Here is a 26,083-nt window from a genome sequence, read left to right as displayed (position 1 = left end):
CATTATCCTATTAGCCTGTTATCCCATCCCCATCCTGTTATCCCTTTATCCCATTATCCCGTTCCCATCTCGTTATCCTGCTGTCCCATCCCCGTTCCCATCCCGTTATCCCGTTATTGTCCCGTTATCCCGTCCATGTCCCCGTTCCCATCCCGTTATCCCGTTATTGTCCCGTTATTGTCCCGTTATCCCGTTATTGTCCCGTTATTGTCCCGTTATCCCGTCCCCGTCCCCGTCCCGCTGCTGTCCCATCCCCGTTCCCATCCCCGTTCCCATCCCGTTATCCCGTTATTGTCCCGTTATTCTCCCGTTATCCCATCCCCGTTCCCACTCCGTTGTCCCGTTATTCTCCCATTATTGTCCCATCCCGGTTCCCGTCCCGTCCCGGCCATGGCGGCCCGTCCCGCGCGTCCCCGTTGCCATGACAACCTCGCTCCGAGTGGGCGTGTCCATCCGCCATCGCCCCGCCCCGGCCCCGCCCCTCCCGCCGTGCCCCGCGCGGCCCCGCCCCCTCCGCCATGCGGCTCCGGGTCCCGCCGGGCGCTCCCGCCGCCCTCAAGGTGCTGGCGGCCGCCGCCGCCGCCCCCGCGCCCGTCCCGCCGCTCCTGGGCGTGCCCGCAGGTGAGACCGGCACGGACAACACCCCCCCGGGCCCGGCGCTCCAACCCGGCCCGGCCCCGCCGCTCCCGGGCCGCTCCCGGGCCGCTCCCGGGCCGCTCCGGGCCTCAGCCTGTCCCCCTCACAGAGCGGCCGAGCGCCCCGCCGGGCCCCGGGCAGGAGCAGCAGCTGCAGCTGGAGCTGGACAGCGGCACCGTCCTGTTCTCTGCCAACGCCATCTGCCAGTGAGTGCGGCCCCGAACCCCCCCGGGCCTGCCCCGAGCCCCCCGGGGCTGCCCCGAGCCCCCCCGAGCCTGCCCCGAGCCCCCCGTGCGCACCCCGAACCCCCCCGGGCCTGCCCCGAGCCCCCCGTGCGCACCCCGAACCCCCCCGGGCCTGCCCCGAACCCCCCCGGGGCTGCCCCGAACCCCCCCGGGCCTGCCCCGAACCCCCCCGGGGCTGCCCCGACCCCCCCCCGGGGCTCCCCTTCCCTCCCCCCAGGTACTTCTACCTGTGCCGTGGGGAGGAGCCCACCGACCTCACCACGCAGTGGTTGGAATGGGAGGCCACGGAGCTGCAGGTGAGTGACCCCCGGTGTGACCCTTGGTGTGACCCCCCCGGTGTGACCCCCGGTGTGACCCCCCGTGTGACCCTGTGTGACCCCGGGGCTCTGCTCCCTGTCCCCTCGATGTGACCCCCGCTGTGTCCCTGAGGTTCGGTGTTCCCTGTCCCCCACAATGTGACACTGCCCTGTCCCCGAGGTGCTCCGTGCTGCCGGTTGACCCCGCTGTCACCCTGCTGTGACCCCACTGTGTCCCCCTGATTTGACCCCACTGTGTCCCCTGATGTGTCCCCGCTGTGACCCTGCTGTCACCCTGCTGTGACCCCACTGTGTCCCCTGATGTGTCCCCGCTGTGACCCTGCTCTGTCCCCACTGTGTTCCCGCTGTGACCCCATTGTGTCCCCCCGTTGTCCCCCTGCTGTGACCCCGCTGTCACCCTGCTGTGATCCCACTGTGTCCCCCGTTGTCACCCTGCTGTGACCCCACCGTGTCCCCCTGATTTGACCCCACTGTGTCTCCTGATGTGTCCCCGCTGTGACCCTGCCCTGTCCCCCCACTGTGACCCCATTGTGTTCCCCCGTTGTTCCCCAGCTCTGTCCCCCCACTGTGACCCCGCTGTGACCTGCCCTGTCCCCACTGTGACCCTGCTCTGTCCCCCTGCTGTGTCCCCGCTGTCCCCCTGCTGTCCCCCCGCTGTGACCCTGCCCTGTCCCCCCGCTGTGACCCTGCTGTGACCCTGCCCTGTCCCCGCTGTGTCCCCGCTCTGTCCCTGCTCTGTCCCCTCTGTGACCCGCCCTGTCCCCTGTCCCCTCTGTGACCCGCCCTGTCCCCTGTCCCCAGCCGGCGGTGGCCGCTGCCCTGTCCCCGCTGTGACCCCGCTGTGACCTGCCCTGTCCCCCCTCTGTGACCCCACCCTGTCCCCGCTGTGACCCTGCTCTGTCCCCATTGTCCCCCCTCTGTGACCCCGCCCTGTCCCCTCTGTGACCCGCCCTGTGTCCCCGCTGTCCCCAGCCGGCGGTGGCCGCGGCGCTGTACCTGCGGCTGGTGCAGGGCCGGGCGGGGCCGGAGGCTCTGGGGGTGCTGCGGCCCCTCCTGACCCACCTGGAGCAGCACCTGGCGCGGAGCGGCACCTCCCACCTGGCGGGGGTGAGTGGGGGACAGGCGTGTCCCAGGCGTGTCCCTGGCGTGTCCCTGGCGTGTCCCTGGCGTGTCCCAGCCCTGTCCCCAGCCCCTGATCCCAGCCCTGTCCAAGCCCTGTGCCAGGCGTGTTCCTGGCGTGTTCCTGGCGTGTTCCTGGCGTGTCCCAGGCGTGTCCCAGGCGTGTCCCTGGCGTGTCCCTGGCGTGTCCCTGGCGTGTCCCCAGCCCCTGTACCCATCCATGTCCCCAGGCGTGTCCCTGGCGTGTCCCTGGCATGTCCCTGGCATGTCCCAGGCGTGTCCCCAGGGAGGGGAGGGCTGGATGCTGCCGACCCCGGTGTGGGAATGCCCCCAGTGCCCCCCAGTGCCCCCAGTTCACACTCCCAGTCCCCCCCAGTGCTCCCAATTCACACTCCCAGTCCCCCCCAGTGCCCCAGTTCACACTCCCAGTCCCTCCCACTGCCCCCAGTTCATGCTCCCAGTCCCTCCCAGTGCCCCCCAGTTCACACTCCCAGTCCCCCCCAGTGCCCCCAGTTCACACTCCCAGTCCCTCCCACTGCCCCCAGTACACATCAGTGCCCCCATTTCACATTCCCAGTGCCCCCCAGTGCCCCAGTTCACACTCCCAGTCCCTCCCAGTGCCCCAGTTCACACTCCCAGTGCCCCCCAGTGCCCCCAGTACACACTCCCAGTCCCCCCAGTGCCCCAGTACACACTCCCGGTGCCCCCCACTGCCCCAGTGCACACTCCCAGTGCCCCCCAGTGCCCCCAGTTCACACTCCCAGTGCCCCCCAGTGCCCCCAGTTCACACTCCCAGTGCCCCCCAGTGCCCCCAGTTCACACTCCCAGTCCCCCCCAGTGCACCAGTTCACACTCCCAGTGCCCCCCAGTGCCCCAGTTCACACTCCCAGTCCCTCCCAGTGCCCCCAGTTCATACTCCCAGTCCCCTCCAGTGCCCCAGTTCACACTCCCAGTCCCCCCCAGTGCCCCCAGTTCACACTCCCAGTCCCCCCCAGTGCCCCAGTTCACACTCCCAGTGCCCCCCAGTGCCCCAGTTCACACTCCCAGTGCCCCCCAGTGCCCCCAATACACACTCCCAGTGCCCCAGTTCACACTCCCAGTGCCCCAGTTCACACTCCCAGTCCCCCCAGTGCTCCCAGTCCCCGCTGTGTCCCCAGGATGCCGCCTCAGTGGCCGACGTGGTGGTGTGGGGCAGCCTGTTCCCGGTGCTGCAGGACGAGACCAGTGTTCCCAGTAAGAGCGGGCCGGGGTGGGCACGGGGGGGCCGTGCCATGCCGTGCCAGGCCGTGCCAGGCTGACCCCCCGTGCCCCCAGGTGAGCTGCAGGTGCTGCGCTCCTGGTTCAGCGCCGTGTCTGCGTGGGAGCCGTGCCGTGCTGCAGCCGCGCTGCTGCCGGAGGCGCTGCGGGAGCTGCAAACCCACCTGGCCCAGCGCCCCCCGGCCCTGCCCGCCCCCAAACACCTGCCCCAGGTGTGCCCGGGCGGCCAGGTGGGCACAGCCCCCCTCACCCAGAGCCCGCAGGACGAGGAGAGCCCCGAGCGGGCGCTGAGCGACGCCGACATCGCGGCCGCCGCCGAGCTCTGGGCGCGGGGCCCCGCGGCGCTGCCGCCGCCCCGGCAGCCGGCCACACCTGTGTGAGTGCCCAGGTGGGCACCGGGGGCGTGCCCGGGGGGGTGGCACCGCTCTGACCCCCCCCAACCCCGCCAGGTTACCTGTGGAGGGCGAGAGGAACGTGCTGATCACCAGCGCGCTGCCCTACGTCAACAACGTCCCGCACCTGGGCAACATCATCGGCTGCGTGCTCAGCGCCGACACCTTCGCCAGGTGAGGCTGTGCTGTGGGGGCCGGGCTGGGGCTGGGGCGGGGCTGTGTGTGCACCTGTGCAGGTGTGACAGGTGTGACAGGTATTACAGGTGTGACAGGTGTGACAGGTATTACAGGTGTGACAGGTGTGACAGGTATTACAGGTGTGCATCTGTGGGGCTGGGCTGTGTGTGCACCTGTGCAGGTGAGACAGGTGTGACAGGTGTGACAGGTGTGGGGCTGGGCTGTGTGCGCACCTGTGCAGGTGTGACAGCTGTGACAGGTGTGTATCTGCACAGGTGTGACAGGTGTGACACGTGTGCATCTGTGGGGCTGCACTGTGTGCACACCTGCACAGGTGTGACAGGTCTGACAGGTGTGGGGCTGGGCTATGTGTGCACTTGTGCAGGTGTGACACGTGTGACAGGTATTATAGGTGTGACAGGTGTGACAGGTGTGTACTTGCACAGGTGTGACAGGTGTGACAGGTGTGACACGTGTGCATCTGTGCAGCTGGGCTGTGTGTGCACCTGTGCAGGTGTGACAGGTGTGACAGGTGTCATCTGTGGGGCTGGGCTGTGTGTGCACCTGTGCAGGTGTGACAGGTGTGCCAGGTGCCCAGGCCCAGGTGTGCCAGGTGCCCCAGAGGTGTGCCAGGTGTGCCAGGTGCCCATGCCCAGGTGTGCCAGGTGCCCATGCCCAGGTGTGCCAGGTGCCCATGCCCAGGTGTGCCAGCTGCCCTGTGGTGCTGAGCCCAGGTGTGCCAGGTGCCCATGCCCAGGTGTGCCAGGTGCCCATGGTCAGGTGTGCCAGGTGCCCCAGAGGCACTGAGCCCCAGGTGTGCCCATGCCCAGGTTTGCCAGGTGCCCATGCCCAGGTGTGCCAGGTGCTCATGCCCAGGTGTGCCAGGTGCCTCCATAGCTGTGCTAGCTGCACATGCCCAGGTGTGCCAGGTGCCCATGGCCAGGTGTGCCCCAAAGGTGTGCCAGGTGCCCCACAGGTGTGCCAGGTGCCATGCCCAGGTGTGCCAGGTACCCATTCCCAGGTGTGCAGGTACCCACGCCCAGGTGCGCGCAGGTACAGCCGGCTGCGGGGCTGGAACACGCTGTTCGTGTGCGGCACGGACGAGTACGGCACGGCCACGGAGACGCGGGCGCTGCAGGAGGGGCTGAGCCCGCGGCAGCTCTGCGACCGCTACCACGCGCTGCACGCCGACGTCTACACCTGGTTCCGCATCGCCTTCGACCACTTCGGCCGCACCACCACGCCCCAGCAGACCAGGTGAGCCCCTGCAGGCCAGGTGAGCCCCAGCAGGTGAGCCCATGTGGGCCAGGTGAGCTTCTCTGGTTCAGGTGAGCCCCTCCCTGCAGACCAGGTGAGCTCCTCTAGGCCAGGTGAGCCCTCCCTGCAGGCCAGGTGAGCCCATGTGGGCCAGGTGAGCTTCTCTAGGCCAGGTGAGCCCCTCCCTGCAGGCCAGGTGAGCCCATGTGGGCCAGGTGAACTTCTCTGGGCCAGGTGAGCCCCTCTGGGCTAGGTGAGCCCCTCTGGGCCAGGTGAGCTCCTGCGGGCCAGGTGAGCTCCTCTGGACCAGGTGAGCTTCTCTGGGCCAGGTGAGCTCCTGCGGGCCAGGTAAGCACCTCTGGGCCAGGTGAGCCCCAGCAGGCCAGGTGAGCTCCTATGGGCCAGGTGAGCTCCTTTGGATCAGGTGAGCTCCTCTGGGCCAGGGTCTGGGCCAGGTGAGCCCCTGCGGGCCAGGTGAGCTTCTCTGGGTCAGGTGAGCTTCTCTGGGCCAGGTGAGTCTCTCCCTGCAGGCCAGGTGAGCCCATGTGGGTCAGGTGAGCCCCTGTGGGCCAGGTGAGCTTCTCTGGGTCAGGTGAGCTCCTGCAGACCAGATGAGCCCATGTGGGCCAGGTGAGCTCCTCTGGGCCAGGTGAGCTCCTGCAGGCCAGGTGAGTGCCTGTGAGCCAGGTGAGCTTCTCTGGGCCAGGTGAGCCCCTCTGGGCCAGGTGAGCCTCTCCCTGCAGGCCAGGTGAGCCCCTATGGGCCAGGTGAGCCCCTATGGGCCAGGTGAGCCCCTCGGGGCCAGGTGAGCTTTTCTGGGCCAGGTGAGCCCCAGCAGGCCAGGTAAGCTCCTATGGGCTAGGTGAGCTCCTCTGGGTCAGGTGAGCCCCTCTGGGCCAGGTGAGCCCCTCTGGGCCAGGTGAGCTCCTGCAGGCCAGGTGAGCCCCAGCAGGTGAGCCCCTGCAGGCCAGGTGAGCCCATGTGGGCCAGGTGAGCTCCTATGAGCCAGGTGAGCCCCTCCTGCAGGCCAGGTGAGCCCATGCAGGCCAGGTGAGCCCATGCAGGCCAGGTGAGCTCCTGCAGACCAGGTGTGCTCCTGCAGTCCAGGTGAGCCCCACCTGCGCCGGGGGTCCTCGTTTTGGCTGACGTGGCCCCCCTCCCCACCCAGGATCGCCCAGGACATCTTCCAGCGGCTGCTGGCGCGCGGTTTCCTGCTGCAGGACACGCTGGAGCAGCTCAGGTGCGAGCGCTGCGGGCGCTACCTGGCCGACCGCTTCGTGGAGGGCACCTGCCCCTCCTGCGGCTACGCCGAGGCCCGCGGGGACCAGTGCGACAAGTGCGGGAAGCTGATCAACGCCGTGGAGCTGCAGGTGGGCTGGGACCCCCGCTGCCCTCCCCTTCCTCCCCTCGCCCACCTGTGGGACCCCCACTGCCCTCCCCTTTCCCACCTGTGGGACCCCCGATCCCCTCCCCTTCCTCCCCTCACCCACCTGTGGGACCCCCGATCCCCTCCCCTTCCTCCCCTCGCCCACCTGTGGGACCCCCCAATCCTCTCACCTTTCCTCCCCTCGCCCACCTGTGGGACCCCCAATCCCCTCCCCCTGAGCCTTCCCCTCCCCCTCCCTCCCCTCGCCCACCTGTGGGACCCCCAATCCCCTCCCCTTTCCCACCTGTGGGACCCCCACTGCCCTCCCCCTTCCTCCCCTCGCCCACCTGTGGGACCCCCCGATCCCCTCACCTTGAGCCTTCCCCTCCCCCTCCCTCCCCTCGCCCACCTGTGGGACCCCCACTCCCCTTCCCCTGAGCCTTCCCCTCCCCTTTCCTCCCCTCCCCCTGAGCCTTCCCCTCCCCTTGCCCACCTGTGGGACCCCCAATCCCCTCCCCTTCCTCCCCTCGCCCACCTGTGGGACCCCCACTCCCCTCCCCCTGAGCCTTCCCCTCCCCTTTCCTCCCCTCACCCACCTGTGGGACCCCCACTGCCCTCCCCCCGAGCCTTCCCCTCCCCTCACCCACCTGTGGGACCCCCGATCCCCTCCCCCTGAGCCTTCCCCTCCCCTCGCCCACCTGTGGGACCCCCCGATCCCCTCCCCTTCCTCCCCTCGCCCACCTGTGGGACCCCCAATCCCCTCCCTCCCCTCGCCCACCTGTGGGACCCCCGATCCCCTCCCCTCACCCACCTGTGGGACCCCCACTCCCCTCCCCTTTCCTCCCCACACCCACCTGTGGGACCCCCAATCCCCTCCCCCTTCCTCCCCTCCCCTTGCCCACCTGTGGGACCCCCATTCCCCTCCCCACACGTCGGGACCCCCACTCCCCTCACCTTGAGCCTTCCCCTCCCCCTTCCTCCCCTCCCTCACCTGTGGGATCCCCACTCCCCTCCCCTTTCCTCCCCTTGCCCACCTGTGGGACCCCCACTCCCCTTCCCCTTCCTCCCCTCGCCCACCTGTGGGACCCCCAATCCCCCTCCCCCTGAGCCTTCCCCTCCCCTCCCCTCCCCTCCCTCACCTGTGGGACCCCCGATCCCCCTCCCCACCTGTGGGACCCCCCATTTTTCCCGTTTTCCCTCAGAACCCCCAGTGCAAGCTCTGCCGCGGCACCCCGGTGGTGACGCCCACCCAGCACCTCTTCCTGGACCTGCCCAAGGTGAGCTGCACCCCTGGGAGGGCATCCAGGTGGGGATGGGGACCCGCAGGTGTAGCTCAGGTGTCCCACCTGCGTGTCCCACAGCTGGAGGGGCGGCTGCAGGCGTGGCTGGAGCACACCTGGGACACCTGGACGGCCAACGCGCGGCACATCACGCGCACCTGGCTGCGCGACGGGCTCAGACCGCGCTGCATCACCCGCGACCTCACCTGGGGCACCCCCGTGCCCCTCGACGGCTTCCGGGACAAGGTGGGTGCGTCCCCCCCACCCCCAGGTGCTCCCAGCCCGCCTCACCTGCTCAGGTGTTGCTGTCTCACAGGTGTTCTACGTGTGGTTCGACGCTCCCATCGGGTACCTGTCCATCACAGCCACCTACACGGAGCAGTGGGAGCGGTGGTGGAAGAACCCCCAGCAGGTGGGAGCAGCCAGGTGAAGGCGCAGGTGAGGACAGAGAACACTCACCTGACATCCCCATTACCTGCCAGGTGGAGCTCTACAACTTCATGGCCAAGGACAACGTCCCCTTCCACAGCGTCGTGTTCCCCTGCTCGCTGCTGGGCGCCGAGGACAACTACACCCTGGTGAACCACCTCATCGCCACAGGTACGGGCACAGGTGTGCAGAGCCCCAGGTGTGGGGAGCCACAGGTGTGGGAGAGGTCTCCAAGTGTGGGGAACCCCAGGTGTGGGGAGCCCCAGGTGTGGGGAGCACCAGGTATGCAGAGCCCCAGGTGGGAGGGGTCCTCAGGTGTGGGGAGCCCCAGGTGGGAGGGGTCCCCAGGTGTGGGGAGCCCCAGGTGTGGGGAGCCCCAGGTGTGAGGGGTCCACAGGTGTGGGGAGCCCCAGGTGTGGGGAGTCCCAGGTGTGGGGGTCCCCAGGTGTGAGGGGTCCCCCACGGCGGTGCTCACCTGTCCCCAGAGTACCTGAACTACGAGGACGGGAAGTTCTCCAAGAGCCGCGGCGTGGGCGTGTTCGGGGACATGGCCAAGGACACCGGGATCCCGGCCGACGTCTGGCGCTTCTACCTGCTCTACCTGCGGCCCGAGGGCCAGGACAGCGCCTTCTCCTGGAGCGACCTCATGCTCAAGAACAACTCCGAGCTGCTCAACAACCTGGGCAACTTCATCAACAGGTGTGGGGATGGTTTGGGGGGAAGGAGGGCTGGTCCCATCCCACGCCTGTTCCCATCCCACACCTGTCCCCAGGTGGTGCTCACAGCTGTCCCTAACCTGTCCTGGGTTGTGCTCACACCTGTCCCCATCCCACACCTGTCCCCAGGTGGTGCTCACACCTGTCCCCACGGCTGTGCTCACACCTGTCCCCATCCCACACCTGTCCCCAGGTGGTGCTCACACCTGTCCCCACGGCTGTGCTCACACCTGTCCCCATCCCACACCTGTCCCCAGGTGGTGCTTACACCTGTCCCTGGGCTGTCCCTGGGCTGTGCTCACACCTGTCCCCAGCCTGTGATTACACCTGTACACCTGTCCCCACCTGTCCCAGGGCTGTGCTCACACCTGTACACCTGTCCCAGGGCTGTGATTACACCTGTACACCTGTCCCCACCTGTCCCAGGGCTGTGCTCACACCTGTACACCTGTCCCAAGGCTGTGCTCACACCTGTCCCCATCCCACACCTGTCCCAGGGCTGTGCTCACACCTGTCCCCATCCCACACCTGTCCCCAGCCTGTCCCAGGGCTGTGCTCACACCTGTACACCTGTCCCCAAGGCTTTGCTCACACCTGTCCCTGGGCTGTGATTACACCTGTCCCAGGGCTGTGCTCACACCTGTCCCCAACCTCTGATTACACCTGTACACCTGTCCCCAACCTGTCCCTGGGCTGTGATTACACCTGTACACCTGTCCCCAGCCTGTCCCAGGGCTGTGCTCACACCTGTCCCAGGGCTGCGATTACACCTGTACACCTGTCCCAAGGCTGTGCTCACACCCGTCCCCAGCCTGTGATTACACCTGTACACCTGTCCCCAACCTGTCCCAGGGCTTTGCTCACACCTGTCCCAGGGCTGTGATTATACCTGTACAGCTGTCCCAGGGCTGTGCTCACACCTGTCCCCATCCCACACCTGTCCCCAGGTGGTGCTCACACCTGTCCCCATCCCACACCTGTCCCCAGGTGGTGCTCACACCTGTCCCCATCCCACACCTGTCCCCAGGTGGTGCTTACACCTGTCCCCATCCCACACCTGTCCCCAGGTGGTGCTCATGCCTGTCCCTAACCTGGCCCTGGGCTGTGCTCACACCTGTCCCCAACCTGTCCCAGGGCTGTGATTACACCTGTCCCCAGCCTGTCCCTGGGCTGTGATTACACCTGTACACCTGTACACCTGTCCCAGGGCTGTGCTCACACCTGTCCCAGGGCTGTGCTCACACCTGTACACCTGTCCCACCTGTCCAGGGCCGGCATGTTCGTGTGCAAGTTCTTCGGGGGCGCTGTTCCCGCCATGGCGCTGACGGCCGAGGACCGGCGGCTCCTGGCCCGGGTCACGCTGGAGATGCGCCAGTACCACCAGCTGATGGAGAGAGTCCAGTGGGTCCCGGGGGTCCCAGAGCCTGGGGAGGGGGCTGCACCTGCCCCCCACAGGTGCTCAGCCCCACCTGTGCCCCCCCAGCCTCCGCGACGCGCTCAGGTGTGTGCTCAGCATCTCCCGCCACGGCAATCAGTACATCCAGGTGAACGAGCCCTGGAAGCGCATCAAGGGCGACCAGGGGGACAGGTAGGGATGGGTGGGGCACAGGTGGGGGTGGGGGGCACTGGAGGGGGCACAGGGGTCATGGTGGGGGTCCCAGGGGTCAGAGTAGGGTCCCAGGGGTCATGGTGGAGGACATGGGGGTCATGGTGGGGGTCCCAGGGGTCATGGTGGGGGTACCAGGGGTCAGAGTGGGGGCACAGGGGTCGTGGTGGGGGTCCCAGGGATCACGGTGGGGGTCCCAGGGGTCATGGTGGGGGCACAGGGGGGGTCCCAGGGGTCATGGTGGGGGTCCCAGGGGTCATGGTGGGGGCTCCAGGGGTCATGGTGGGGGCTCCAGGGGTCAGAGTGGGGGCACAGGGGTCAGAGTGGGGGTCCCAGGGGTCACGGTGGGGGTCCCAGGGGTCATGGTGGGGGTCTCAGGGGTCATGGTGGGGGTCCCAAGGGTCAGAGTGGGGGTCCCAGGGGTCATGGTGGGGGTCCCAGGGGTCAGAGTGGGGTCTCAGGGGTCATGGTGGGGGTTCCAAGGGTCAGAGTGGGGGTCCCAGGGGTCATGGTGGGGGACATAGGGGTCATGGTGGGGGTTCCAGGGGTCATGGTGGGGGTACCAGGGATCATGGTGGGGGTCCCAAGGGTCATAGTGGGGGTCCCAGCGGTCAGAGTGGGGTCTCAGGAGTCACAGTGGGGGGCTCAGGGGTCATGGTGGGGTCCCAGAAATCAGAGTGGGGGCTCCAGGGGTCATGGTGTGGGTCCCAAGGGTCAGAGTGGGGGTCCCAGGGGTCACAGTGGGGGTCCCAGGGGTCATGGTGGGGTCCCAGGGGTCATGGTGGGGGACATGGGGGTCATGGTGGGGGTCCCAGGGGTCATGGTGGGGTTCCAGGGGTCATGGTGGGGGTTCCAGGGGTCAGAGTGGGGGTCCAGGGGTCATGGTGGGGGTCCCAAGGGTCATGGTGGGGGTCCCAGCGGTCAGAGTGGGGTCTCAGGGGTCAGAGTGGGGGTCCCAGGGGTCATGGTGGGGGCACAGGGGTCAGAGTGGGGGGCACAGGGGTCATGGTGGGGGTCCCAGGGGTCATGGTGGGGTCCCAGGGATCACAGTGGGGTCTCAGCGGTCAGAGTGGGGGGCACAGGGGTCATGGTGGGGGTCCCAAGGGTCAGAGTGGGGGCACAGGGGTCAGAGTGGGGGACATGGGGGTCATGGTGGGGGTCCCAGGGGTCATGGTGGGGTCCCAGAAATCAGAGTGGGGGTCCCAGGGGTCAGAGTGGGGGTCCCAGGGGTCATGGTGGGGGTTCCAGGGGTCATGGTAGGGTCCCAGAAATCAGAGTGGGGGTCACTGTGGGGGTCCCAGGAGCTCCGGGGACACTGAAAGGTGCCAGGGGGACATCCCTGATGGTGAGGTGGGACACAGAGGTCACAGGGGGCACTGAGGTGTCACCAAGCAGGGAGGGGACACAGGTGTCACCAAGCAGGGAGGGGACAGAAGTGTCACTGAGCTGTCCCCGCACAGGCAGCGCGCAGGGACGGTGACCGGCGTCGCGGTGAACGTGGCGGCCGCTCTGGCCGCGCTGCTCCAGCCCTTCGTGCCCGGGGTCAGCGAAGCCATCCAGGCCCAGCTCCGCATCCCCCCGGAGCGCTGCGGCCTCGGGGCCGGCCTCACCTGCACCCTGCCCGCCGGGCACCGCGTTGGCACGGTAGGGAGGCAGCCCGAGCCCGGGTGGGACCCGCAGGTGCCACCCCACAGGTGTGACCCCTCTGTCCCCGCTGCTGCAGGTGAGCCCCCTGTTCCAGAAGCTGGAGCCCGAGCAGGTGGAAGCTCTGCGCCAGCGCTTTGGGGGTGGGCAGGTGAGTGGGGGCTCAGGTGAGGTGCCCCCCACTTCAAACACCTGCACCCCACCCTGTGTCCTTCCCCTCCCCAATCCCACTCCAAAGGTGTTGCTGTAGACCCCCAGGTAACTCCAGGTGCTGCCCCAGGTGTGCTGCACCTGCCTGCAACAGGAGTGAGGGGTCTTATCCCCATCTCCTCCCCTTACAGGCCAAACAGCCGCCCCCAGCCTCAGCCCCCCACACTTCTGCAGCTCCAGGTGACCCCAAACTGATCCAGGAGCTGACGGAGCAGGTGGCCAAGCAGGTGAGGACAACACAGGGCATGGCATACACACTGTCACGCCTTTAAAGCACCCCAAAATCCTCATTACACCCCCTCAAATCCCTCCTCCCCGCCTCCAGGGCAACCTGGTGAGGCAGCTGAAGGCTGCCCAGGTGGAGAAGGCCCAGGTGGACGCCCAGGTGGCCAAACTGCTGGAGCTGAAGCAGCAGCTGGCGCTGGCCGAGGGCCGCAGCCCCGAGGTCCCCAAGGGCAAGAGGAAGAAGTAGCCGCAGTTCCCAGCCTGGGACACGGCCCCAGTGCCCCCAGTAACCAAACTGGGCCGTGCTGGGTGTGGCTACACGCGTGTAATAAACGAAAAGAGCTGTACAGTGCGTGGAGAAGCTGCTTCCACTTGTCTGTCCGTCTGTCCATAGGCTGCCCCCGCAGTCCGTGGGGCAGCAGAGTCCTTGTCCCCCGCCGTGGGGCGGGTCCGTGTCCGTGTCCCTACGCGTGGGGTGGCTCCGTGTCCCTGTCCCCCGCCGTGGGGCGGCTCCGTGTCCGTGTCCCTACGCGTGGGGCGGCTCCGTGTCCCTACGCGTGGCGCAGGTTGACGATGCGGTCGATGAGCGCGGCGCGGGTGCGCTGCACCTCCGCGCTGAGCCGGCGGATCTCGGCGCGGAGCCGCTCGTTGTGCGCCGTCAGCTCCCGCACCCGCCGCTCCCCGTCCCGGAGCCGCGGGGCCGCGGGGCCGCCGCGCCGCTTCCTCCGCGTCTTCTTCTCCTCCTCATCATCATCATCCTCCTCTTCAGCGGGGCCCGGCGCCGCGCCGCTCCCGCCCGGTGCCGCGGGTTCCACCGGAGCCTCCGGTCCCAGCAGCTCCAGCAGCTCCTCGGCCAGAGCCGCGTCCAGCCCGCAGCCCCCCGGGACCGGCTCCGCCTGCGGAGAGCGGAACCGGGACCGGTGATGGACGGGGAACAGCCCCGGAACCGGAACCGGGACCGGTGATGGACGGGGGAACAGCCCCGGAACCGGGACCGGTGATGGAGGGGGGCAACAGCACCGGAACCGGGACCGGTGATGGACGGGGGAACAGCCCCGGAACCGGGACCGGTGATGGAGGGGGGAACCCGCCCCGGAACCGGTGATTGAGGGGGGAACAGCCCCGGAACCGGGACCGGTGATGGAGGGGGGAACAGCCCCGGAACCGGGACCGGTGATGGAGGGCGGAACAGCCCCGGAACCGGTGATGGAGGGGGGAACAGCCCCGGAACCGGAACCGGTGATGGAGGGAGGAACAGCCCCGGGACCGGGACCGGTGATGGAGGGGGACCCCGACCCGGAACCGGGACCGGTGATGGAGGGGACCCAGCCCCGGAACCGGGACCGGTGATGGAGGGGGACCCCGACCCGGAACCGGTGATGGAGGAGACCCGCCTCGGAACCGGGACCGGTGATGGAGGGGACCCGCCCCGGAACCGGGACCGGTGATGGAGGGGGGAACAGCCCCGGAACCGGGACCGGTGATGGAGGGGGGAACAGCCCCGGGACCGGGACCGGGGATGGAGGGGGGAACAGCCCCGGAACCGGGACCGGGGATGGACGGGGGAACAGCCCCGGAACCGGGACCGGTGATGGACGGGGGAACAGCCCCGGAACCGGGACCGGTGATGGAGGGGGGACCCCGCCCCGGGACCGGGACCGGTGAGGGAGGGGGGAACAGCCCCGGAACCGGGACCGGTGATAGAGGGGGGAACAGCCCCGGAACCGGTGATGGAGGGGGGGAACAGCCCCGGAACCGGGACCGGTGATGGAGGGGGGATCCCGCCCTGGAACCGGGACCGGTGATGGAGGGGGGAACAGCCCCGGAACCGGGACCGGTGATGGAGGGGACCCACCCCGGGACCGGTGATGGAGGGGGGAACAGCCCCGGGACCGGGACCGGTGATGGAGGGGGGAACAGCCCCAGAACCGGGATCGGTGATGGAGGGGGGGAACAGCCCCGGAACCGGGACCGGTGATGGAGGAGACCCGCCCTGCGCCCCGGAACCGGGAATGGAGGGGACCCGCCCCGCGCCCGTCGCCTCGGAACCGGGACCGGTGATGGAGGGGGAATCCCGCCCCGGAACCGGGACCGGGACCGGTGATGGAGGGGGAATCCCGCCCCGGAACCGGGACCGGTGATGGACGGGGGAACAGCCCCGGAACCGGGACCGGTGATGGAGGGGAGAACAGCCCCGAAACCAGTGATGGAGGGGGGACCCCGCCCCGAAACCGGGACCGGTGATAGAGGGGGACCCGGAACCGGGATCGGTGATGGAGGAGACCCGCCCCGGAACCGGGACCGGTGATGGAGGGGACCCGCCCCGCGCTCACCTGCTCGGCGCCCCAGGCGGGGCCGGTCCCGGGGGGCTCCGCCGCCAGCACCTCCTGCAGGTCCTGGTACCACCCGTCCAGCTCCCAGCCGGGGGGCCCGCCCGGCCCCCACAGCCCTTCGGCCGCCATTGTCACCTTGGGCCCGGCGCGGGCTGCGGGAGGACCGGAGGGAGTGAGCGGTGACCCGGGCGGGAGCCCCGGTGCTCGGGCCGGCCCGGGGACCCAAAAGCGGCGTGTGGATGGCGGGGGCTGCGCCCTTACCTGCCTCAGGTGTGGTGGTCGGCGAGGACGCACTTTCTCCTGGATGCCTGCGGAGGGATTTTAGGATCGGTGACTCCGAGTGCGGAGTTCGCCGGGGCCGCCGTCCCGCGGAGGCGGCTCCGGTTCCTCTCCCGGAACCGAGCGGGACCGCTCCGCAGCGCTCCCCGCGCCCCTCGGGGCTGTCCCCGGGCTGCCCCACGGCCTCCCCGCACCTTTCTGGGTGGTCCCGGTTCCCCCCGGCCCCGCTCCGTTCGCTGCTCCCGGTTCATCCTCGTCCGCATCGTCCCGCGCTGCGCCCCGCCCCCCGCGCCGCGCCGCTTTAAGGGCGCCATGACGCAACGCTCGCGCCCCCGGCAGCCAATGGGCGCGCGAGGAGCGTGACTGGCGGGGCGGCGCCAACCAATGGGAGCGCGGCGGGGGCGGGACGAGCGGCACCGCCCGGCGCGCGGGGGAAGTCACGCGGGGATGATGCAATGGCGGGAAATGGGCCACGCCCCCAGGGGCGCGTGAGGCGAGGGGCGTGGCCACAGCGAGTGGGCGGGGCTATGGGGGAGTGGGCGTGGTCACCGGGAGTGGGCGGGGCCCCGGCGGCACCGGGGCCGGTTTCTCGCCCGGGATTAACGGGAGGAGGGGCGGGACGGGGTCTGACCCCCTCCCCTCACCTTCACTGCACCTGGGGGGCACCGGGGCTCGGGGGGGAACCAGGGGAGCCCATGGCACTTGTGGGGTGGGGGGCTGCAGGACCCCTGTGAGGGTCTGGGGGACACACCTGGGACCCCTCCCCAGCTGCCCCCCAGCCCCTCACCTTGTGGGGGTGTCCCCCCAGTCGCAGCACTGCCCACCCCCAGTTTGGGGGGCCCTGCTCCCGCCCCCATCCGAGATGGTGACACACACACGGGGGGCTGAGCTGTTTATTGGGGTACGGGGGGCACCACAGACCCACAGCTGGGGATGGAGCAGGGGGGACACGGAGGACCCCCCGTGGGGACTGAGGGGTGCAGAGGTGGGGACAGAGCCAGGGTATTTACAAGCAGCAGCTGGGACCTGCTGGGGGGGTCACAGAGCCCAGGGGGGCGCGGGGAGGGGGCGCAGGGACATCCTCGGGGGACCCCCAGGGGGTGTCCCGGGGTCTCGTCACTTCTGCAGCCGCTTGATGCGGGCATCGATGTCGGCAAAGTTGTCCTCGACGATGGCCAGGTTGTCCTTCATTGTCTTCTGCACCTGGGGGGGCAGGTGGGGTTGGGGTGATGGGGGGCAGTGGAGATGGGGTGATGGGGCAGGTGGGGTGATGGGGGGCAGTGGAGATGGGGTGATGGGGTGGATGGGGTGATGGGGGGCAGTGGAGATGGGGTGATGGGGTGATGGGGGGCAGTGGGGATGGGGTGATGGGGCAGATGGGGTGATGGGGACAGTGGGGATGGGGTGATGGGGCAGATGGGGTGAGGGGGGACAGTAGGGAAGGGGTTGGGGCGGACGGGGTGATGGGGGGCAGTGGGGATGGGGTGATGGGGCGGATGGGGTGATGGGGAAAGTGGGGATGGGGTGATGGGGTGCATGGGGTGATAGGGCAGTGGGGATGGGGTGATGGGGGGCAGTGGGGATGGGGTGAGGGGGCAGGTGGCGTGATGGGGGGCAGTGGGGATAGGGTGATGGGGGGCAGTGGGGATGGGGTGAGGGGGTGATGGGGGGCAGTGGGGAAGGGGTGATGGGGCGGATGGGGTGATGGGGGGCAGTGGGGATGGGGTGGATGGCGTGATGGGGGGCAGTGGGGATGGGGTGATGGGGCAGATGGGGTGATGGGGACAGTGGGGATGGGGTGATGGGGGGCAGTGGGGATGGGGTGATGGGGCAGATGGGGTGATGGGGCAGATGGGGTGATGGGGGGCAGTGGGGATGGGGTGATGGGGTGATGGGGTGATGTGGGGCAGTGGGGAAGGGGTGATGGGGTGATGGGGTGATGTGGGGCAGTGGGGGGCCAGGGGGACCCACCTCGGCCAACAGCACCGTGTTGTCCTTGAGAGCCCCCGCGATCTCCTGCTGCGTTGTGTCAAGGTGCACCAGCACCTGCCCGAACTGGGTGGCTGGAGGGGGACACACCTGAGTGCTGGGGAGGGCGGTGACCCCCACCTGGTGTCCCCCAGCCCCTCTGGCCCTCACCTTGCTCGTGCAGGTCCCTCAGGGTCACCAAGCGATGCACGACGTCGGGCAGGGCGCTGGCCACGGCGTCCCAGCTCTGCAGCGTCTCGTACAGCTGGTGGATCTGGGGGGCAGCAGTTGGGGGGCTCAGCACAGCCTTGGGGGGGCTTTTTTGGATCCCCTCATGGCCTCTGGGCCCCACAGCTCGTACCTTGCTCTGCGTGTCAGCGTCCTGCACCGTGGCCTTGTGCTTGGCGATCTCGTTCACCTTCCCCAGGACGCTCTGGCGTGGGGGGAGAAAGAAACCCCAAATCCAGCAGAGAGCCCCAAACCCAGTAATGTCTCCCTGTTTCAGCAGTGCACCCCAATTTCAGCAGTGCCCCCCAGCTCCCCTCACCTGCAGCCGAGCCTCCACCTGGTCCAGCACAGCCACGTCCAGAACGTTCACCTTGGCCTGCAGCACCTGCACCGTGTCCTGGGGAGGGGGCAGGGGGGCAGGTGAGGGGGGTACAGCAGCCCCCCAAAGCACTGGGGGCAGGGGGGGACAGGTGAGGGGGGTACAGCAGCCCCCCAAAGCACTGGGGGCAGGGGGGTACAGCAGCCCCCCAAAGCACTGGGGGCAGGGGGGCAGGTGAGGGGGGTACAGCAGCCCCCCAAAGCACTGGGGGCAGGGGGGGCAGTGAGGGGGGTACAGCAGCCCCCCAAAGCACTGGGGACAGGGGGGACAGCGGCTCCCCCAAAGCCCCCCTTGCCTGACTCACCATGAGACTGGAGCCCTTCAGCCCCACCAGCAGTGGGTTCTGTGGGGGGAAATGGTGTCAGTGGGGCAGGAGGGCACAGATAAAGGACAGGGGTGGAAAGGGGCAGAGGGAGGCAGGGCAGCCCCCTCACCTGGGCACCCACCTGGCTGTCAGGCTCACACCTCACGGCCGCCTCCAGCAGCGCCAGCCGCTTCTCCAGCTCTGACACCTGCGGGGTTTGGGGTGAGCAGGGCTGGGTCCCGCCCCAGGATGCCCTTGTGGGGCCAGCAGCCCCCCACTCACCTTGGCAGACTGGGCAAACTGGTCCTGCTCTGGCCTCCAGTAGAGCTCGAAGGTGACGGCGTCGCCGGCAGGGGCAGGGGTCCGTGTGGGGCCCTTCCCTGGCGCGGCTTTGCTGCACTTGGCCACCTCCAGCTGCTGCAGGAGCCGCCTGGGGACAGCCAGGAGGGGACACGGTGGGCACAGGGACACAGCAGGAAGGGGACAAGCTGGGCACGGCCCTGTCCCAGCCCCACTGTGCCCCCCTGGGGTTGCGTGCCCCACTCACTTGGCCAGGGCACCCTCGGGATCGGCGAAGTCGACGGCGGCACCAGGGCCCAGAACCTTCTCCAGGTGGGAGCTGAGCAGCTGCTGCTTCAGCACCTCCACCTGCCTGGCCAGAGCCATGGGCGTGAGCTCCTCCTCGGCCCCCGACTCCTTCACTGAGCTCTGGGGACACACAGGGACCGTGTCACCCGCAGGACACACCCTGGGGCACACCCTGGGGCAGGTGGGGGCTCACCTGCACACACAGCTGCTATGTCACCCCAAAGCCCTGCCCCAGCACAGGTGGGAGCTCACCTGGATCTGCTCCACATCCCGGAGCAGCTCCTGCACCTCGTGCTGCAACCGCTGGAATCGCTGCTGCGGCGTCTCCTTGGCACCAAGACCTTCACCCAGCTGTGGGAGAAATGGGTCGGGGGGCTCATGGGGGGCCAGGGGGCTCACAGGTGCTGGCAGCACCTGGCACCAAGCAGAAGGAGCAGGTGAGACCTCCAGGGACAGGTCAGAGCAGCCTCAGGTGACAGAAGCTCAGGTGACACCTATAGGGAACCTGACACGGTCAGCAGGGCAGGGCAGGAGAGTCCTGAACCCACAGGGAGAGGGGCTGCACTGGAGCTCATCTTCATCCTCACAGAGCTCCTCATCTTCATCCTCAGAGCTCCCCACCTACATCCTCATGAAGCTCATCTTCACACCCATGGAACTCCTCATCCTCACCCACACGAAGCTCCTCATTACCACCCCATGGATCTCCTCATCTCAGTGCCCACAGAGCTCCTCCTCCTCCTCCTCCTCCTCCTCCTCCTCCTCTTCCTCCTCCTCACCCGGAGCTCTGAAGCTGTGGGGGTGGTTCTGGCATGCTCCCCATGGAATGTGGGGGTTTCCTGATCTTTGCCCAAACCCAGCTGTTCCCAGAGCAAACCTGAGCTGGGCTGGTGTGGGGTGACAGGCCGCAGTGACAGGCCAGGGGACACAGGTGTCACCCCCTCTGAGCAGGCCAAGCAGCCAGGTGATCCTCAGCCACCTTCTCCCCTCTGGCCCTGGGTGACAGGGACTGCAGCCCACCCTGTGGGGGTCCTGAGGGACCAGAGGACAGCCCAGGGAATTGGGGTGACAGAACTTCACAGAGTCAGTGAGGGGACAGCGAGGGCAAACAGACCCCAGCACCAGGACAAGGCAGGGGGTACCCAGGAAAGGTCTGGGGGTCCTGGGGGACACCCAGCTGAACGTGAGCCAGGCAGGATTATCCTGGGACCCCCAGGTCCATCCCCAGACCCACCCTGGGACCCCTGGGTCCATCCCCAGACCCACCCTGGGACCCCTGGGTCATCCAGGACTTGGTGACCAGTGCTCTCCTGAGCACCCTTGGGGCTCTGTGGTTGGGACAGGGCTCCTGTGAGGCAGGGCCAGGGGCTGCAGCAGGTGACCCTGGGGGTCCCATGGGACCTGTGGCACGCAGGGGTGTCCCCAGCACAGCGTGGGGAGGAGGGGGTGCCCCCTGCCCACTCACCATCTCATACTCCCCAGCCTCGTAACCCGTGGTCCGTGTCCGGCCGATGCGGTCCGAGAAATCTGGAAGAGGCAGAGCCGGTGTGACCCCGCACAGCTCGGGGGGCTCGGCGCCCCGGTGGTCCCCAGACCCATCCCCAGCCCCCCCGGCCCCCCCAGCTCACCCACACCCTCGGTGCCCAGGCGCTTGTCCCGGAATTTCTCGTAGGCGGCGTTGGGGTTGATGATCAGGTGCTCCACGCTGGTGCTGCTCAGCTCCTCCTGCGCACAGAGCCACGTCAGGGATGGGGACAGGGACAGGGACAGGGACAGGGACAGGGTGCTCCCACACTGCCACCACCTCCCCCAGCACGACAGGGATGGGCACAAGGGAGCCCCAGGGCTGCCACCACCCCCAGCACATGGCACAGGCCCCCGGTGTGGCCCAGAGAGGGCTCTGCTGGCAGCGATGTGGCACGTCCCCAAGGCTCCAGGGTGGGGACATCACAGCCCCGCTGGCCTGGCCCATGGGAGGTACCCTCAAGAGTCTGGAGTGGGGACATTGGACCCCTGGCACAGTGTGGGGACACTGGACCCTGGTCTGGCCAGCCCAGCAGGCAGTGCCCCCCAAAAACGTGCTGGACTCTGGGCCCCTGGCCTGGCCCAGCTCAGGTCCAGCCTATCCCAAACTGTGGAACATTCCAGCAGCCCCTGGCCTGGCCCAGCTCAGGTCCAGCCTATCCCAAACTGTGGAACATTCCAGCACCCCCTGGCCTGGCCCAGCTCAGGTTCAGCCTATCCCAAACTGTGGAACATTCCAGCAGCCCCTGGCCTGGCCCAGGACCCATGCTGGTCCCTCCAGGGTGACCCCTGTCCCTGTGGGACTGTCACTGTCCCCCAGCTGTGTTTTGGCAGGACAAGCTCCTCCCCAGGGCGATCCCCTGGGGCTGTCACTGCCCTCTGGCTGCCTTTTGGGCTGATCCCCCCATGGGGGGCAGTGGGGGGCATAAGCCCCCAGACCCCCAGAGCAGGGGGCCATGCCCTGTGCCAGGCAGGGTGGGCACAGCCGGGGTGTCCAGGCTCCCCTCACCCCCTGCTGCCATCAAGGGTGGCTCTGGGGGCACCCAAAGGACCCCCAGGTGCCCCTCTCCAGCCCCTCCTGGCTCCGGCCCGGGTGGTTTGCTGCGGGGAGTGAGAGCGGCGGGAGGCAGCGTTAGGGGGCTGCGGTGGGTGGCAGCGGGTGACAGTGGCTGAGGGACAGTGACAGCGGCCGGGAGATGGGCGCTTACCAGCTCCTGGCGTTTCCCAGAGGTGAGAAAGTCAGAGCAAGGTTAGAGAGGGGAGAGAGAGACAAAATCCGCGTTAGAAGGTCCGGCCCGCGCCCGCCGCCCCCCCGAGGGCTGGGGACCCCTGCGGGACAGGGAACCCCACGGGATGGGGACCCCCGAGGGCTGGGACCCCTGCAGGACGAGGGGCAGAGCTGGGACAGCAGGGATGGGGCAGCAGGACATGGCCGGAGTTTTGGGGATCACCCCATAACTCTCCTCAGGAGCTCTGGCTCTTACCCAGGGGAGTGTGAGTGGAGCCAAGTGCTGCCCCACAGCACCCCAACACTCAGTGGGACCCCCGAGGAGCCTGGGGGGCTCTGAAGGGCCGGGAGCTGCCCCAGCAATGCCCAGGCAGAGTCCCCAGGGCAATGAGACCCAGCCCAGGGGTCCCGGGGGGTCCTGGGGGTCCCAAGGCCGGGTGGGCAGTGCAGGCAGAGGATGCAGAGGGCAAGGCAGAGCAGGGGGGCAGCGCAAGGCACCCCAAAACCCCCAGTGCAGCAGGGGGACCCCTGAGGGGACAGCGCAGGGACCCCCATGCACATGCAGCAGTGCCCCCCACATGCACCCCAAAGCAGGGCCGCGCTTACTTGTGCAAACTGAGTCCAGGCCAGGCGGGAGCGGGGGGAAAGCGGGGGAGCCCTGGTCAGTTTGGGGGGGCTCCCCGAGGGGGAGGAAGGACCCCCCAACATCCCAGAGCTGGTGAAGGGCTCCTCGAGGCAGGGGGGGCTTAGGACCCCCTATCCCTGGCCTCCCACCACAGTAGGGGCCACATATCTTCTCATGATTTTGGGCTCAAAGCCTGTTTCAGCCCATCCTGCTGCTCTGCTCTCACAGCCGGGGGGTCTCTTTGCCCCCCTCAGGATTTGGGGGTACCTGGTGGGCCCCTGCTCCATGCCAGGGACCTGTGCCAATCTCCCAGACCCCAAAAACACCAACGGCACTGACAGCAGAGGGTGGCTGCACCCCCAAGGCCGGGCACCCCCTCACTGGCTCATTGGCACCGAGACCCCTGAACCCCCAATGTCCTCCCCAGCACATCTGGGGGTCACCCCACACCTGTGGGGGTCCTCCCTGCCATGTGGCCTCAAAGACAGAGCACATGGAGGGTCCCTCGTGCCCCTGGAGGACAGAACCCAGTGTCACCCCTGGGTCCTGGGGGTCCTTTGGGCCCCTCAGTGATGGAGCCCTGTGTCACTTCACACTCTGGGGGTCCCCTGAGCCCCACACTGAACTCCCTGGGCAGCGCCCCCCAAGAACGGCCTCAGCCCAGGCCTGGGGGCCCCCCAGTATTCACAGCAGGTTTAGGGGGTCCCCCTCGTTCCCCTCGAGGTGGGGTTGTGGAACCAACAGCCCAGTTCCTCTTGGGGACAAGGACAGCAAGGACAGGGACCCCCAGGCGTGTCCTGCTCTCCCCTTCCTGCCCCAGAGCACTGCAGGGTGCCACAGGGGCATGGGGGGGCTACACTGCAGGGGGACATTGTCATCGTGGGGGGACACTGTCACCGTGGGGACACTGGGACTGTGGGGGAAAAATGTCACTGTGGGGGACACTGTCACTGTGAGGGACATTGGGACTGTGGGGGACACTGTCACTGTGGGGGGGACACTGTCACTGTGGGGCACATTGGAACTGTGGGGGACATTGGGACTGGGGGGACACTGTCACTGTGGGGAAAAATGTCACCGTGGGGCACACTGTCACTGTGGGGAAAAATGTCACTGTGGGGGAATTGGGACTGTGGGGGACACTGTCACTGTGGGGGGGACACTGTCACTGTGGGGACACTGTCACTGTGGGGACACTGTCACTGTGGGGGACATTGTCACTGTGGGGGAATTGGGACTGTAGGACACTGTCACTGTGGGGGGGACACTGTCACTATGGAGAAAAATGTCACTGTGGGGACACTGTCACTGTTGGGGGGACACTGTCACTGTGGGGGGACACTGTCACCGTGGGGGAAAATGTCACTGTGGGGGACATTGGGACTGTGGGGGACACTGTCACCGTGGGGGGACACTGTCACTGTGGGGGACACTGTCACTGTGGAGGAAAAATGTCACTGTGGGGACACTGTCACTGTGGGGACACACTGTCACTGTGGGGGAAATTGGGACTGTGGGGACACTGTCACTGTGGGGACACTGTCACTGTGGGGACACTGTCACTGTGGGGGACACTCACTGTGGGGAAAAATGTCACTGTGGGGGACACTGTCATTGTGGGGGGACACTGTCACCGTGGGGACACTGTCACTATGGGGACACTGTCACTGTGGGGGGACACTGTCACTGTGGGGACACTGTCACTGTGGGGACACTGTCACTGTGGGGACACTGTCACCATGGGGCACACTGTCACCGCGGGGTGACGTGTCACTGTGCACACCGTGGTGCTGCCGGGTGCATGGGGGGCTGTTCCCTGCCACGGTGCCAGTGCTGGGGGTCCCGGGGGGTCCCGGGGGGTGCCAGGGGGTGCCGGGGGGTCCCGGGGGTCCGGTGCAGCCGTGTTCCCCCCACGGGCCGGGCCTTACCGCCTCGAACTCGGCCTGGTCATCCTCGGGCAGGTCACTGGTCTCGTACACGTCGGGCTCGTTGCGGGCCTGCGGCAGCAGGACCCCCAGATCCCCCTCAGACCCCCAGATCCCCCTCAGACCCCCAGATCCCCCTCAGACCCCCAGATCCCCCTCGGACCCCCACATCTCCCTCAGACCCCCCTCAGCCCCCCCAGTGCCCTCAGACCCCCAGATCCCCCTCAGATCCCCAGATCCCCCTCAGACCCCCAGATCCCCCTCAGACCCCCACATCCCCCTCAGACCCCCCAGATCCCCCTCAGACCCCCAGATCCCCTCAGACCCCCAGATCCCCCTCAGACCCCCACATCTCCCTCAGACCCCCAGATCCCCCTCAGACCCCCTGGCCCCCCTCAGACCCCCAGATCCCCCTCAGACCCCTCAGACCCCCAGATCTCCCTCAGACCCCCAGATCCCCCTCAGACCCCCAGATCCCCCTCAGACCCCCAGATCCCCCTCAGACCCCCAGATCTCCCCCAGACCCCAAATCCCCCTCAGACCCCCACATCTCCCTCAGACCCCCAGATATCCCTCAGACCCCCAGATCCCCCTCAGACCCCCAGATCCCCTCAGACCCCCAGATCTCCCTCAGACCCCCAGATCCCCCTCAGACCCCTCAGAGCCCTCAGCACCCCCTGCCCCCCCCCGATCCCCTCAGAGCCCCGGCTCCTCCCGGCCCGGCCCCTCACTCACGATGCCGGGCAGATCGGCGTACTTGGGGTCGGCCATGGTGGGGGCGGTACCGGGGCCGGTTTTGGGGGTCGGTACCGGTACCGGGGCCGGTTTTGGGGGTCGGTACCGGGGCCGGTTTTGGGGGTCGGTACCGGGGTCGGTACCGGGGCCGGTTTTGGGGTCCCGGAATGGCCGCGCAGGGCCGGGGCGGGGCTGATCTCGCGAGAGCGGCGCGAGGCGGTGCGAGAGGTGAGAGCGCAGGGGCGGGGCCTGAAGGGATGGGCGGGGCCTGACGTGGTGGGCGTGGCTTAGAGAGGTGGGCGTGGCCTGACTGGGCAGGGGGCGGGGCCTGAAGGAGCAGACGGGGGGGGCGACACTGGGGGACAATGGGGGGACACTGGGGGACAATGGGGGGACAATGGGGGGACAATGGGGGGGACAGTGGGGGGGACAATGGGGGACAGTGGGGGGACGATGGGGGGACAATGGGAGGGAAAATGGGGGGACAGTGGGGGGACAGTGGGGGAGGACGGGGGGGGACAGTGGGGGAGGACGGGGGGGGGACAATGAGGGGAAAATGGGGGGACAATGGGGGGGACAGTGGGGGGGACAGTGGGGGGGACAGTGGGGGGAAAATGGGGGGGACAGTGGGGGGACAATGGGGGGACAGTGGGGGGAAAATGGGGGGGACAGTGGGGGGACAGTGGGGGGGACAATGGGGGGACAGTGTGGGGGACGATGGGGGGGATGGTGGGGGGGATAATGGGGGGACAGTGGGGGGACAGTGGGGGGGAAAATGGGGGGACAATGGGGGGACAGTGGGGGGGACAATGGGGGACAATGGGGGGACAATGGGGGGGACAATGAGGGGACAGTGGGGGGACAATGGGGGGACAGTGGGGGACAGTGTGGGGGAAAATGGGGGGGACAGTGGGGGGACAGTGGGGGGAAAATGGGGGGACAATGGGGGGGAAAATGGGGGGACCGTGGGGGGACAGTGGGGGGGGGACAGTGGGGGGGCAGTGGGGGGACAGTGGGGGGGACAATGGGGGGACAATGGGGGGACAGTGGGGGGACAGTGGGGGGGACAGTGGGGAGACAGTGGGGGGGAA

The 26,083-nt window shown here is 68.2% G+C and overlaps 3 protein-coding genes across 5 annotated transcripts; 1 reads left to right on the top strand and 2 right to left on the bottom strand.

The window, feature by feature from the left end:
• Window positions 1-469: 469 nt before the first annotated feature.
• Window positions 470-13,242, top strand: MARS1 (methionyl-tRNA synthetase 1). Of its 2 annotated transcripts, none has more exons than XM_072919518.1 (20): window positions 470-621; window positions 746-842; window positions 1,099-1,177; window positions 2,171-2,305; window positions 3,475-3,550; window positions 3,632-3,950; window positions 4,024-4,140; window positions 5,197-5,400; window positions 6,569-6,770; window positions 7,969-8,043; window positions 8,104-8,292; window positions 8,363-8,458; window positions 8,529-8,646; window positions 8,961-9,174; window positions 10,461-10,592; window positions 10,675-10,779; window positions 12,258-12,441; window positions 12,521-12,592; window positions 12,783-12,878; window positions 12,977-13,242. In XM_072919518.1, exons 1-20 carry the CDS (start codon window positions 519-521, stop codon window positions 13,121-13,123), a joined length of 2,760 nt encoding a protein of 919 aa, XP_072775619.1. In that variant the 5' UTR covers window positions 470-518; the 3' UTR covers window positions 13,124-13,242. The 2 variants fall into 2 exon arrangements, with proteins under 2 accessions (XP_072775619.1, XP_072775620.1); XM_072919519.1 differs by having other exon boundaries at window positions 471-621; window positions 8,128-8,292.
• Window positions 13,183-15,835, bottom strand: DDIT3 (DNA damage inducible transcript 3). Its single transcript, XM_041711565.2, has 4 exons — window positions 15,683-15,835; window positions 15,471-15,517; window positions 15,210-15,361; window positions 13,183-13,772 (listed from the first exon to the last, which is right to left on the bottom strand). Exons 3-4 carry the CDS (start codon window positions 15,336-15,338, stop codon window positions 13,428-13,430), a joined length of 474 nt encoding a protein of 157 aa, XP_041567499.2. The 5' UTR covers window positions 15,339-15,361; window positions 15,471-15,517; window positions 15,683-15,835; the 3' UTR covers window positions 13,183-13,427.
• A 532-nt stretch (window positions 15,836-16,367) lies between these two features.
• On the bottom strand, window positions 16,368-25,171 carry DCTN2 (dynactin subunit 2). Of its 2 annotated transcripts, none has more exons than XM_072919536.1 (15): window positions 25,153-25,171; window positions 24,993-25,115; window positions 24,261-24,329; window positions 20,584-20,680; window positions 20,421-20,482; window positions 19,208-19,306; window positions 18,915-19,075; window positions 18,650-18,797; window positions 18,498-18,575; window positions 18,368-18,406; window positions 18,004-18,081; window positions 17,818-17,889; window positions 17,628-17,730; window positions 17,460-17,551; window positions 16,368-16,691 (listed from the first exon to the last, which is right to left on the bottom strand). In XM_072919536.1, the coding sequence occupies exons 2-15, from the start codon at window positions 25,026-25,028 to the stop codon at window positions 16,605-16,607; spliced, it is 1,221 nt and encodes a 406-aa protein (XP_072775637.1). In that variant the 5' UTR covers window positions 25,029-25,115; window positions 25,153-25,171; the 3' UTR covers window positions 16,368-16,604. The 2 variants fall into 2 exon arrangements, with proteins under 2 accessions (XP_072775637.1, XP_072775638.1); XM_072919537.1 differs by having other exon boundaries at window positions 18,510-18,575; window positions 25,153-25,170.
• Between the last annotated feature and the right edge of the window lie 912 nt (window positions 25,172-26,083).

The sequence above is a fragment of the Taeniopygia guttata genome, chromosome 29, assembly GCF_048771995.1.
Source record: "Taeniopygia guttata chromosome 29, bTaeGut7.mat, whole genome shotgun sequence".
NCBI classification, from domain to species: domain Eukaryota; kingdom Metazoa; phylum Chordata; class Aves; order Passeriformes; family Estrildidae; genus Taeniopygia; species Taeniopygia guttata.
The sequence above is the reverse complement of the archived record's forward strand: the minus strand, read 5'-3'. Positions and strand labels throughout refer to the sequence as shown.